Genomic DNA, 14,048 nt, shown 5'->3' with positions numbered 1-14,048 from the left:
AAAGGAATAAACCGAAAAGAAGCCGGTAAAACCATAAGCACGGACAGCAGACAAGCGCTACTAACCTTGAATATACCACGTGTCACATCAGGGCTAGTGGAGTGTCATGGAGTCACTAAATCAAGCTTCGGTTGATAGTACATAGTTGGATAAAGGACACAATGGTAATAAAGGCAACCACTTTGCTGACCACTTAGATAGGAAGACAACAGGCTTAAGAATTAGGACCTGGCGATCTTTCTGGTTGGTCAACTACAATTGCGGAAATTGTCAAATGTCACTCCCACCCGCAAACTATGAAAAAATGAGAATAAAAGCAAGGATGTAGGCTTGCCAGGGTAACACCAAGGGAATAGACGCTTCCCTTTGATGATTCTGGCAGGTAATGAATACTCTCGAACCATACAGAGTGTGCTAGAATATTTTGGCGCTAAATACCTACTGAACGAAGGTCGAGTATTTTTGGGACGTGTCTAGTGCTAACATCTAAAAATTTTAGTAGATTGATTGTAAATGCAAATGAAAGTATGTTTAATAAAAGTTGTTTTCTATTTTGACAACAATCATCTGCCATTAAAGGGGAGTATGGTAGGAAAATCTTGAAATTTTCAATTTTTTATTATTTTAAATGAAAGTACATAACTTCAAGAATATTCTCTGAAAATTTCAGATTGATCGGAGCAAAATTACCGGAAATAAAGCATGTTGAATATCCCTACTTTCGACTCACTTTGCAGAGCTTACCGCCAGTGCGCTTGAGCGTAGTGAGAAACGTTTAACAGTTATTCTCATTTGTAAATTACTCCGCGATTCAAAAACATATCCCGGTGTGCATCACTTTACAATTTGACAATAAAAAATAAATTGAAAATAAAAGTTGTCGCGTTTTTCTCAAAACTGCTTTTTTCAAAGGCTGTGGACATTGTAACTCGAAATCTACTTGACCGATACATCTGAAATTTTGTAAAGATTTTCTTTAGATATTTCGTGAGGTAACGCTGTTGAGATTTTTTTCTTTTGCGCTTATTTTTTGTTCAACAATAACTTTTTTACCAAAAATTTCGTAGTTTTGACTTCTGAGTGGTACCAAAAACTCAAAAATCGTTAAAACTAAAAAACTTGACAGCGTTATCTCGAGAAACTCCTACTCTAATAACATCTTTTTGATTTTTTTGTTTCAATGACGAGTTCTGATGTCCACCGCAAAATACATTATGTCTGTAAAAATTTGCCACCTTTAGCTTATTTTTCAATATTTTTTCTTGAATTTTTTTTACTCTTTGAATTGTACTGATCACAATATGAAAAATCACTAAAATATGCTTGAATTGCTGATTTCAAACCATCTCCCTTAAATATCATTAAATACAAAGATAAAAGTATCGTTGATGAATGTACCCCCATTCAAAAATTTCTGCATCTTTTATAGTTGGTAAACAATCAACTAATAATATTAAACTGCTTTAAAACGTGACAATACCTTAACAAATATATCCCATTTAAAGTATCGTCACGATATTTTGGGTTTACACACGAATCTATGACTAAAAATTATGTTTTTCTTCATTTAGGCTGAAGCAAGAGCTGAATTCGCAGAACGTTCAGTACAGAAACTCCAGAAGGAGGTCGACAGACTAGAAGGTACGATTCGTTTGAAACTTTCATTTAGTGTTGAACTATTATGTTCATTCATCACATTTATTAGTCACACTAAAATGCAGCTAATAAGTTTTTAGTTTTTTATTTTGTTTTTTATTTTTTTTTTATTAATCAGACATGTACCTAATTCCACCAAAAAATAATGTTGATGATTCGAATCAATAACAATTCCACCAAAAAATAATGTGATAATTTTGGTCAATAACAATTATTTTACACACAAGTAAGAAATTTCCGTGTTTATTCCTCGTTATTTTTGACTTCAAGTGACATAAAGACCAATGAAACGAGAGATGTTACCCAGTCTGGATTAATGAAGATCTAAATACGAAATCAGAAATTCGATCTACAGCAATCAAGAGCGACCTTTTTGAAAAGGAAAAAAATTCTGAGTAACCAAAGATCCAATCTACAAGTCCGATATCGGATGGTAAAATGTTATATAGTCCAGAGAAATAAGGTTTCCATCGGGACATTTGAGCAGCCAGGTTGCAAATGGATTTTTTGGTTACTATATATCCAATACATTATAAATACAAAAATGCCCGTCACAGTTCGGACGAGAAACTTAGTTATTAACAAATAAGGGTCAAAAATGGCAACTTTTTTCGTTTAAATCGCTACAGGTAAAAATAGGGTAATTAAATATCTTATTTATAATATTTTTCTTTTAGTAGATGAGCCAAGGTTTAAAATGGCACTTGGATTTTGGTCCGATCATTTTTTGCTTCGGAAATTGCACAATAAGACTAAAATTTCAAAAATAAAAAATGTGCTATAACTTTTGCGAAAATGGCCTTAACACTTTCATATTGCATGATAAGTTGAGTCAACATTCCGTATAATGCACAATTTTTTTTAAGACGATTCGTCAATTAGTTTAAATTTTATTCAATTTGCTTATGGCAAAGAGATATTCGCAATGATATTGTTCAGAAAATAATAATGATATAGCAATTCTGTGGAAATCACGTGCAATAAGAATAGTTATATTTTCAATGTATTGAAAAAAAATCATTAAAAAGTAGTTTTTATCACTCCGAAAACAGTTTAGTAAAATAGTCATTTTTGGCTTATAAACAATTTGAATAGCTTAGTTAATACAGTAGAACCCCGATTATCCGGGTGCGGATTATCCGTGCTGCGGATTATCCATGCTATGATTTTCTATTACTTAAGTTGCGTTTTTGAGGTTTTATCAAAATAACGTCATCGTAAATCACTCGACAGAAACTCTATATGACGAAAGAGAGACTCATAATGAAAGATTTATTTTGTTCTGTTATTTTTTATGGTAGGTACATAATATGTATGTGTATACGTACATATGTATTATACATAAGAAATACATGTTCGGATTATCCGTGCTTTTCAATTATCCGTGCCACCCTTCGGTCCCGAGGAGCACGGATAACCGGGGTTCTACTGTATTGACTATAGAGTAAATCTACTTTACGATTTCAAAAGCTGGTATTATTACACGAATTTTCAAAAAAAAAAACTTTTTGCCTAGGTTAATTAGGGTCAAAGTGAGCCACTTTTATTATTTAATTCACAGTTACTTCTATATACATCAAATTCTCCTGTAACCGTGTTAATTACCATACTACTCCGAAACGGCTTGGCCGATTGTTATGAAATTTTACACGTATATCCTATAGGACGGAGAATAGGTTTTAATATATTTTTATACCCATAAGTTATAAGGGGGCTTGACACCCTGACATTTTTTTTTATTTTTTTGGACAAAATATTTACCTTAATTGTATATGATGTAGAATTAAAAAATACATACAACCCTTAATTTTCACTTTTCTATCACCAACCCCTATTTGTTAATAGCCATCTGTATATTTACATCTATAAAATTCTCCTGTCACAGTGTTAGTTTCCATACTCCTCCGAGACCGCTTGACCGATTTTTATGAAATTATATATGTATATTCGGTAGGTCTTAGAATCGGTAGTAATCTATTTTTCATATCCCTGAGTGATAAGCGGAGTTCCCCCTAACATTTTGTAATGTTAGGTGGGGATGTGCGTACATAACGTACTCTATAAGACTATGAGTACATACAAATTAAAAAAATTATGATCAAAATCCATCAAGCTCCGGCGATATTAATCGTGGGATATGTTTGAAGAATCAGTTTCATTTTTTGAGTGCACGAATTTTAATAATTCCCCTCCACCGGCCACGAATCCGTTCCGTTAGGAGGCCATTTTTAAAACTTTATTAGCCACTCTATTGAGGTTCAAAGTTTACTCAAACTTTTACACATAAACTATATACATATACCTTCAACTTCAAAATGGCTCTATAGTCCGTCCCACCTTGACTTTACAGTATAGGGAACATAGGTACTGCAGTCCTTATGAGAGTGTTTAGCGCGGTGATGCCGATTTTATCAAAAATAATTTTTATTCAAACATTAGAGAGATTAAATTAAAACTGTTTTAGAAAGGCAATCTACAGTATTAGGATTCATATGCGTAATAACTATAGTATATCAAATAAACTTAAACGCATACAAATCCTAAAATTGGACGGCGTTATGCAGAAAGCTACCAACCCTCAATATATCAAATATTGGGTTGGATGCATATTTGGACAACAAAATACGAGTTCTCCATTCTGTAAAAACCTACCACCTCTAGATTAATATATAACCTATAAAACTATAAAAATGCTAAGCCACATATTAAATTTATCTGATATTCTAATTTGCAGAAACCTACCAACCCACTTGGTAGCATTTTAATAAAGCGCCACTTGCATCCAAGTGGGTTGGTAGCTTTCTGCAAATATTGGGTTCTACAACTCTACAGTTATAATAACCTAACCTAATAATTTTATGTATTGTTTTGCGTGTGGTTTACTGGATTACCGGCTTGTTTAATGTGTTTTAGTAGTGGTCTAGATTGTGAGTTCAAGCAGGAACATACGAAGCATTTTCAAGTTGCAGAGGAGGCACAGAAAATGAGAAGAGGTGATTTCAAGATAGCGACTGAACAAACAGATCAAGAGTGTTTAAGTTTTGACTTGGAAAAAACCCTACCGCTTCCCAGAATACCTACAGGCATCGTATTTTATAAGCGTCAGTTGTGGGTGTATAATGCAGGAATACACAGTTCTAAAGAAAATGGAGGATACTGCTACGTTTGGGTAGAAGGTTCAGCTGGAAGGGGCGCCCAAGAACTAAATTAACTCCAGAAAACCTCTTACGCTTTGGTGTGATTCTTGCGGTGGGCAAAATCGAAATATTAAGTTAATACTTATGCTTAAATCAATTTTGCATGGGACACGCACAAACCTAGAAAGCATTACCGTAAAATATCTCTGTTCTGGTCATAGTTTTTTGCCCAACGACACTGATTCCAGTGATATTGGGTCGGCTCTTAAACGACAGCAAATATTATATACCCCAAATGACTATATCGAGGTAATGCGTTCTTGTAGAAAGCAGAGACCATTGGTAGTAACCCAACTGCACGTCGAAGATTTTTTAGGCGTAATAAACATTGAGAAAAAAATTACTAATCGCAAAGTGACCGAAGATATAGAAAAAATTAATTGGTTGAAGATTAGGTCAATCAAAATAGAAAATTCTGACCCATTACGGCTAATGATACAACACGATTTTTCACAACCGTATCAAAATATTTCATCAAAAAATCTTCTCAGGGTAGAACTGCTAACGAAGAAATTTTTAGCGATTTAATACCACTGTGGCCTAACGGAACACCTATCGCTGAGGCGAAATTACAAAATTTAAAGGAAATGATACACCTTATTCCTACTGATGCATTGACTTTTTATCAAAATTTGCAGGGTGCCAATGTAACTGAAGATGTTGAGGATTTAGATTTTGAAGTGGATGAAGCAGATTAATATTAAAATGTATTAAATTAATACGTTAAATATTCATATCCTTAACTTTTCTGTAAATAAAAATTATTTTTTCTTACTTTACTGTTGTTTTAATTTAATATTGTTGGTATTAATTTCCCACTTTGCAAAATGCAGAAACCTACCAATCCACAAAAATTTGCCATTTCTCTTTTTAATTTACGATTAAAATATTTAAACATGTAGAAAATACCAAAATATTTATTCACAGTCAAAAAAAAGTTACAAAGTAGTAGCAACATATCCTACAGATTTTTTAAATCAATAAAAACTTTAAACTTGATTATCTCAGTTTGCCACTATTGAGGGTTGGTAGCTTTTTGCATAACGCCGTCCAATTATAGATTGTCTTTCTAAAACAGTTTTAATTTAATCTCTCTAATGTTCGATTACAAATTATTTTTGATAAAATCGGTATCACCGCGCTAAAAACTCTCATAAGGACTGCATTGCCTATGTTACCTATACTGTAAAGTCAAGGTGGGACGGACTAGGTTGCTTAATTGTTATAAACAAAGTAGCCGTTGATTAAATAAAAAAAGTGGCTAACTTTGACCGTAATTAACCTATTCAAAAAGTTTTTTTTGAAAATTCGTATAAAAATACCAGTTTTGAAATCCTATTGTAGTTTTAGCCTACAGTCAATATTAACAAAGTTATTCAAATTGTTTATAAGCCAAAAATGACTCTATTTTAGTAAAATGTTTTCTGAGTGATAAAAATGACTTTTTAATGATTTTTTTAAATGCGTTGAAAATATGACTATTCTTCTTTCATGGTGTTTCCAGAGAATTGCTATATCATTATTATTTTCTGAACAATAACATTGCGAAAAAAGCTCTTTCGGATAAACAAATTGAATAAAATTTAAACTAATTGACGAATCGTCTTAAAAAATTTTGTGCATTGTGTGGACTGTTTAACTTAACTTTTCGTGCAATATGAAAGTCTTAAATTCATTTTCGCAAAAGTTATAGCAATTTTTTTATTTTCGAAATTTTAGTTTTATTTTGCAATATCCGAAGCAACAAAGGATCGAACCAAAATTGAAAAAGCGCTATTTTAAACCTTGGCTCATCTACTAAAAGAAAAATATTATAAATAAGACATTTAATTACCCTATTTTTACCTGTAGCGATTTAAACGAAATAACTCCCATTTTTGACCCTTATTTGTTAATAACTAAATTTCTCGTCCAAACTGTGACGGGCATTTTTGTATTTATAATGTATTAGGTGTATAGTACCCAAAAAACCCATTTGCAACCTGGCTGCTCAAGTGTCCCGAACATGGTCTATTTTGGCCTTATTTCCCTGGCGTAATATCCACTCTATTCTTCGTTATTGTGTCGAAGCTTGATGCCTTTGGTATTGATGCCAAAAAAGAATTAAATTAGCACAAACAAAACAAATTTAGTACCTCTTTTTGATTAATTTTACGAAATTTCTTAGAAACTCATTAGATTGAATTTATTTGATTGAAAAGTCTTGTTGGAATTAGGTAAATGTCGAAAGTGTTGTGATTTTTGTTTTGCATAATAACCCTATCCTTGCAGACGACCTTTTGCTGGAAAAAGAAAAGAACAAAATGCTCGCTGACGAGATGGAAGCAACCTTGCATGATATCCAAAACATGTAAAAAAATAATATCACAACACCGAGAAAAGGCCGGCCTTTCCACTAACACATTCCCGTCTAGTTCTTGCATTCCACGAAACGGATAGGAATAAAAAAATCACTTAATTTTTATACCATAGTCGAGATGTTATCAATTATTTTTGTTTTTGTTTGAGCGATATAGATAGAAATGCCATTTTCTAGATATTAAGTGCAATTTTTTAGTCGTTTGATAAAAAATATTCTAGAAATTAAAGAAGCATTCACATATCTTACAAAATATTTGCTACTTCAAACAGAACAATGTGATTTCGTCTTGTCATGCTAAAAATGTGTTGGTGTGCTTCTATAATTTCGATTTGTGACACATAGTTCGTACCAAGAATTACTTCTTCCGTATAAAATGCAGGTTCATAATGTCTTGTCCTGTTCACAATTTTTTTTACTGATAGCACATGCACAATTTTGAGATACCTGCAATTTTTAAACCGTAAGGAATAGTTCTTCCGAACAATTTTGACGTATAAAAAGCACACGCGCACTGGTCGGCATTTAAGACGCGTGTCATTAATGTGTCAATGTCACAAAATATAAAAGCTATGCTGTGACCTAAGGAACCAAGCTTATAAGGTTGTTATACCAGAAAAAGCGCGATTTTAGTTAGGATATTAAAAAATATAAATGTCTTTCAAATAAATAATATATTGTGAATTATTAATTTTAATCTTACAAATTGGAACTAAAGCAAAACTTGCCCAAGAATATACAAGTAATGAAAAAGTATTCAATACAAAAGTTAGTCGTATGTTACAATGGTCTTCTGTAAGAATGGAAATTATTGTACCTATTAGCTTGACCTCATCTGCTCTAATTACGGCGACGATATCAGTAATTAGAACATTTTTATCATTTGTGAAATAATTACGTAGTAAGATCATCATTTTTATACATTATTTATCTGAGCAGTGTTTCATTTAGATCATTTTACCTAGTCGTTCTATGTAGTTTTTTGTTGTCAAATTATTGCAAACGTAGTTTTTGAATAGATTTTTAAAACGATTGTAGTGCCTACGCTTTTAAGCATCTGTGATTAATCCCAACAATGCTCAACTACAAATTTTTCATTGAAGAATATATAGAAAATAAATCTTTTATGTACTATAAAAAGATTTTATCCTTCTCTGTATATCTTTCGAACAGATTTTTTTTATCAAATGAATTCTTCACATTTTTTCTACTTGTAGTACTTGTAGAGTCTAGAAACTGGCGTAAAGTAAAAAAATATGCAAAAAAATTATTGGTGCTTAGATTTCCGTATTAGCTTTGTTTTTGCAAATTAAAAAGAGGTGTCGATCTCTAAGAACTGCAATATGTGTAGGATCAGTACTGCCATAGGCCGAGAGATACTTCCTTTAAAAATATTTATCGGTTCATTATTTTGTATATTGTACATTTTATACATTAATTAGCGAATTCCTTGTAAAACACGGGAAATTACGAAAACTTTTTGAGAAACAGTGAATTTTTTTAAGTTACTTTATTTTCGAGGACTATTGTTATCAAAGGTAGTCATTTTTATGGTAATGCTAGAATTTATTCCAACTCCTGAAGGGAACATGTAGGTACTAAAAATTGACATAACATGATAAGTTGGTCAACAACTTCAAGGGTTTTTCAAGTTCTGATGAGAAACTGTTCGTACCTGGTGGCAGACACGATCACACACGTTAAACCATCATCTATTCACAGGCCTCGATTGAAGCAACGTGTTTATGTGCCTTGATTTCAGTCTTCAAACGCTCCAATAAAGCAGTGTACTCGTTGTTGATTTTTTCTCCATGTTTCAAATAGTCAATAAAAATAATTCCTTGGGCGTCTCAAAATACAGAGGCCATAACCTTTCTGGTTGTTGGTTGCGTCTTTGTAGCTTTCTCCGGGTGCTGTTTACTCGGATGACTGTCGATTTGATTCCGGACTGAAGTGATTGATCCATGTTTCATTCATTGTAACATACCGGCAAAAACTCCAATTAAACATGTCCAAACCGCTCCGAGATTCATCAATTTGTTGCTGTTTTTGTCCTGGTGTGAGAAAACGGAGGACCCATTTGGAAAACAGCTTTCTCATACTCAAATGTTCATGTGTAGTAGTCAAAATGCTACCCTTTGATAAATGTAGAGTGTCAGTTATCTCTTGCAACTTTACTTAACAAATTTCAGCATTTTTTCTATGTTTTCGGGAATAATTGCATCATTTGGCCTTCCGGAGTACTCGGCATTATTGGTGTCTTTACTATCACGTTTGAATTCAGCAAACCATTGTTTAATGGTTGTAATCGATATAGCACAGTCCCGGTAACACTTTTTGATCCATTGCTCAATTTGGGCGATATTTTTTCCCATCAAAATGCATATCAACAGTGATAAGTCAACACCCGAAGTTGTTTTGAATCCATTGTTTATAAAAATCACAAAAAAGTGCTTTGCAGAATCCACCTACTAGTACAGTTTGCTGCACATTCTAGAATTAGATGTCATTGTTTGTGCATTCGACTTCATAACTATAAGAGCACGAATGTGCACCTTTATTTTACGTAGTCTTTGTAGAGTTTTTTTTTGATACCTTTAAGAATAGTCTTATGATGGAGTAACAAACATTTGCATTCCAGCTCAAACAATCGCTGTAAAAGCACATCGGCTTCTAAATGTATACCCATACATATCTTCAAATTTAACTTCCCTGCGCTAAGTTGTAGTCCAATTAGAAGAGAAGCAAGGCGAATACTCAAATATTTATAATAAAATTTTATTATTAATATTACTTGATTTATATTATGGATTTGCTTATTTCTGATCTTCCGACTTTTAGTGACAATTATAACACAGCTCAAAAAGTTTTCGTACATTCCGCTCATCTTGTTCATAAAGGATCCATGAATTATCAATTTATTGATTTAATTTATGTATAGTATTGTTTAATTTAGGTATTTATATAGAATTTTCGCAAATCTACAAGGGTTTTGGTGTCAGTAATTTATCTGGTTCCTTTATTCACAAGCGAAGTTCATCCGATTTTTTCAATTAATATAAATTAAATTATGAATTCTAGCCTAAAGCCTGTTTATATTCTAATATTACTATGTATTTTATTTAGTTATATAAAAAAATTTTAATTCATTGCTGTTTTTTTTTGTTTTGTTTTCTAATCACCTTTTTGTTTTAGCATGTGTTTGTTAGAGTGCAGACTAATGAATAACAGTAACTTTAGTGGTACTTCTTGTAATAAGTGTTAAAATTTATTCTTTTTCTTCCACAAAACAGTTTCCAGGTTCCAGTTATATGTTAATTTCAGCAGCGTTTATTACCCCTATTATAGTAAAGAAAACTCAGACCTTGGAAACAGTAAAAAAAAGTTTATATTTTAAAGCTTTTTCATAGAAAATTACCACGTTTATTACTTGTGCAATAATAGAATTGTTGGTTGTTCAGTTATCGATGAAGTATTCTTAATTTATGTATGCAGAAAAAAGTTAATATTCTCTACACAAAAAATGGGTAAAATATACAGTTAAAATTGATATAAAAAGTAAAACTTTAATAATATTTCTGCACACAAAGACTACAGGGGAGAACCATGTAATTCCGATTTTTTTTTAATTTCAAGTCATATTATTGGTTCTATTAAAAACGTATTCATCATCAATGGCGTTAGAAAAGGTTATAAGATATGTGAATAAACTTCAAGGGTTCGAGATATACCTGCACACCTGTAGTATACAAAATGGTATATGCTGATGATATCGTGATCATTGGAAGACCCCAAAGTGAAACAGTTAAAGCTTTCACACTTACCAAAAACGGCCGCAGAAAACATCTGACTTGAGATTAACACCCGGAAAACTAAATATATGCCGGCTATATCAAGAATGCAACAAAATAACTTGGCGGTGTAACACAAAACTAGAAACGTTGGAAGAATTCTGCTACTTAAGGTCAATGGTAGATTGCAAAAACAAACACAATATCACCCCAACAGTGGCGAAAAGGGTTTAATTATTACCTTTTGCCTAATTGGACATAAGTGAATATTTTAGGACCACACGCATATGTCCCAAAGCAGGGAGTCCTTCGATATTAACAAACTAGTGAACTTTTAGAGCGACTGGTTCTGAGAATTTATTTGGTCTAGTTTTATAGTTACTAATTAACACGATATGAAGGGTTGTGCACACGAGAAATAAAAGTGATAAGCGACAAAAACATTTATTAACAACAACGAGTTTAACAAATAAGCGGCTTAACGATAAATTGTCTTAGTAGCGAAAGAGAGAAAAAGAGTATTACACAGATTTCCGTGTTGACAATTAGCGAGAGGGGTAATTATTGCGAGAACGTAACGTATTTTCACGACGAAAAGAGGAGCAAACACCTCGCCTTAGAGAGGCTGGCGATAGACTACTCAGTTTTTATTCTAAAACTGCAATATTTTGTTTAAGGGTAAAAATGTCACTTAACAAGAGCGTATCCATGGCATCCACACATGTTTATACCCTTGCGACCACCGAAGACGCCAAAGCAGCAACCATATGTCCGTTATCTTTTGTGCCCTAACACTCAAGTTTTCAGAGAATTAAATCTTTCAAACAATACAGATTGTCCCAACAGATTTACAAGAGAGATTTACATAAATGCGAAATAATTTAACTGTTGTTTTCGCAACATCTATCTTCTAGCCTTAATCTATCCATCTTTGGACATAGGCCTCCCCTTCTCTTTTTCACTGGTTTATATCTGGATCCGGTATGCTTTTTGAGATCGTCGCTCCATCTCATCTGAGGCCGTCGTCTTCGACTCTTGTGTTCACATGGTCGCCAGTAGATCATCTGCTTGTCGGATGGTGTGACCTGCAAATTTCCATTTCAGTTTTGCCACCTGTTCCTTAACGTCCTGCACTTTGGTTACTCGTCTGATCCAAACGTTTCTTTTGCGATCTTTTGCGAACCAAAAGTTTTATATGCAGCACCTGTCTTTCCATCGATCTGTAGCTCGAAATGTAACTTAATTTACCGAATCGCCAGTCTGATTCGCCCTCTTATTTCTGCCGTTTGGTTTTCGTTGCTGAGCGTTAAGATCTGTCCTAAATATATAGGGTGTCCCCGAAAATAGTGCGTTCCTTTAAGGTATGGATATAATACACAATGTAGAACAAAAAAGTCCTATAACATTTTTTTCTAAAGTTAACCGTTTCCAAAAAAAATTACATTGTTCGCCATATAAGCGAACTTTTATTTCCATAAAATTAACTAATTTGGCATCACTGTACAAGAACTGTTTGTGATTTACAGTAGAACCTCGATTATCCGTCAGGGCACCGGACCAAGGGTATGACGGATAATCGAAAAGACGGTTAACAGAACATTAAAAAAAGTTAAAAATTGATATCACAACTCTCAAATTGTATTTGTATGTTTTGTTTGATAATATAGGAGGAATTTGTGTTCGTGTTATTATTGTCTAATTTAAATGTGGTTTAAAATATTCTGAAATCTTTGTTTGTTTAACTTATGCTTTTGCAAGGGCTGAATTTCTTAACCTGCGTAAGATCATGCAATATACTTTATTGGATTCTTCTTCTCGAGAATACCACTCGATGAATGATTGTATGTGCGATGCAGCTTCTTTAGGCAAATCTTTGTCAGTTGCGAAAGCATCATCGACATCGCCACTGTCAAATTCCAAGTTTGTGTCAGCTTCTAAACCTGTTTCGTCAGCCTCTGTTTTGCAATTTCAACGATTTCATCATCTGTCAGCAATCGATAGTCGTTTGCTTTCTCATCACAAATTAACCATTCGTTTATGTCATCTTTAGGCAATGAAAACAAAACAGTTGATTCAGCCATAACTTCATCTGTTACCGCAACCGCACTGTACATTTCAGCGAATTTCGTTTGGCTTATCGCAATGCTAAAAAAAATGAATTGATGACTCAATTTTTTGCTTATGTACTCAATACAACTTATGTACGGACCCTGACGGTTAATGGAGAGACGGATAATCGAGGTTCCACTGTAGTTTATCGACACCACAAATATAGGTCAGACAGGTACACCTGCAAAATAATTGTACCACCCCATGTGTGAAAATCCAAAAAACAAGAATTTGTTTGTTTGTTTAGGATGAAGACAGCGTTTAATGTAAATACTTATGGCTAAAATGCTGCGACTATTTTTGAATTGTGATTGTCTATCTTTAGATTTTTATATACATAGTTGTCAGATTTCAATTTGCATACCAAAATGTATTTTGGTTTTTTAGCCAAACGGTTGCATTTAGAAAAAAATGTTGATAAGACTTTTTTGCTCTACGTGGTGCCTTCTACCTATACCTTTAAGGAACGCACTATTATCGTGGACACCCTGTATATACTCCTTAACTTGTCCTTTTATATTTTGACCTAACGTGATCGAAGAGTTTTCGTCCGTGTTTGTCATAATCTTTGTTTTATTGTAATTCATCCTCAGTCCTATTTTTCGGCTTCATCGTTTAAGAGGAAACAGTAGCGATCAACAGGTAGCAACAAACGCGTTCCAAGATTGCGGCTCTAATTTTGAATATTTTATCGAGATATTTGGCACACATATTCGTAATATAATAAAGAATGGCGGTACAGAGCCCAATTTCAGAAATATGTTAGTATGTGGAAATTACTCTACAACTAAATAAAATATTGAAAAAAGGAGCCTGTACCGCCATTAAGAAAGACAAAAAAATACACTTTCTTCAAATAAACTTTTTTATCCCATGCCTAGATTTTGTGTAATCTTGGAACTACTAAAAATCGATTTTTTTATAACAAGAAATCGA

At 33.1% G+C, this 14,048-nt stretch overlaps 1 protein-coding gene across 26 annotated transcripts in view; it reads left to right on the top strand.

Moving 5' to 3' along the window:
* Nucleotides 1–14,048, top strand: part of LOC126889414 (tropomyosin-2) — a 174,604-nt gene that overhangs the window by 151,737 nt on the left and 8,819 nt on the right. For 15 of the 26 annotated variants that reach the window (XM_050657695.1, XM_050657693.1, XM_050657691.1 and 12 more), the window contains 2 exons: nt 1,572–1,641; nt 7,125–10,361. In XM_050657695.1, coding sequence (XP_050513652.1) covers nt 1,572–1,641; nt 7,125–7,207 — 153 coding nt within the window. In that variant the 3' untranslated portion in view covers nt 7,208–10,361. Of the gene's footprint in view, nt 1–1,571; nt 1,642–7,124; nt 10,362–14,048 lie in introns of those variants that run through there. The other 11 variants (XM_050657698.1, XM_050657696.1, XM_050657686.1 and 8 more) reach the window with 1 other exon arrangement.

The sequence above is a fragment of the Diabrotica virgifera genome, chromosome 8 (genome assembly GCF_917563875.1).
Source record: "Diabrotica virgifera virgifera chromosome 8, PGI_DIABVI_V3a".
NCBI lineage: Eukaryota > Metazoa > Arthropoda > Insecta > Coleoptera > Chrysomelidae > Diabrotica > Diabrotica virgifera.
Note: the sequence above shows the minus strand (reverse complement) of the source record. Positions and strands in the feature narration are given on the sequence as shown.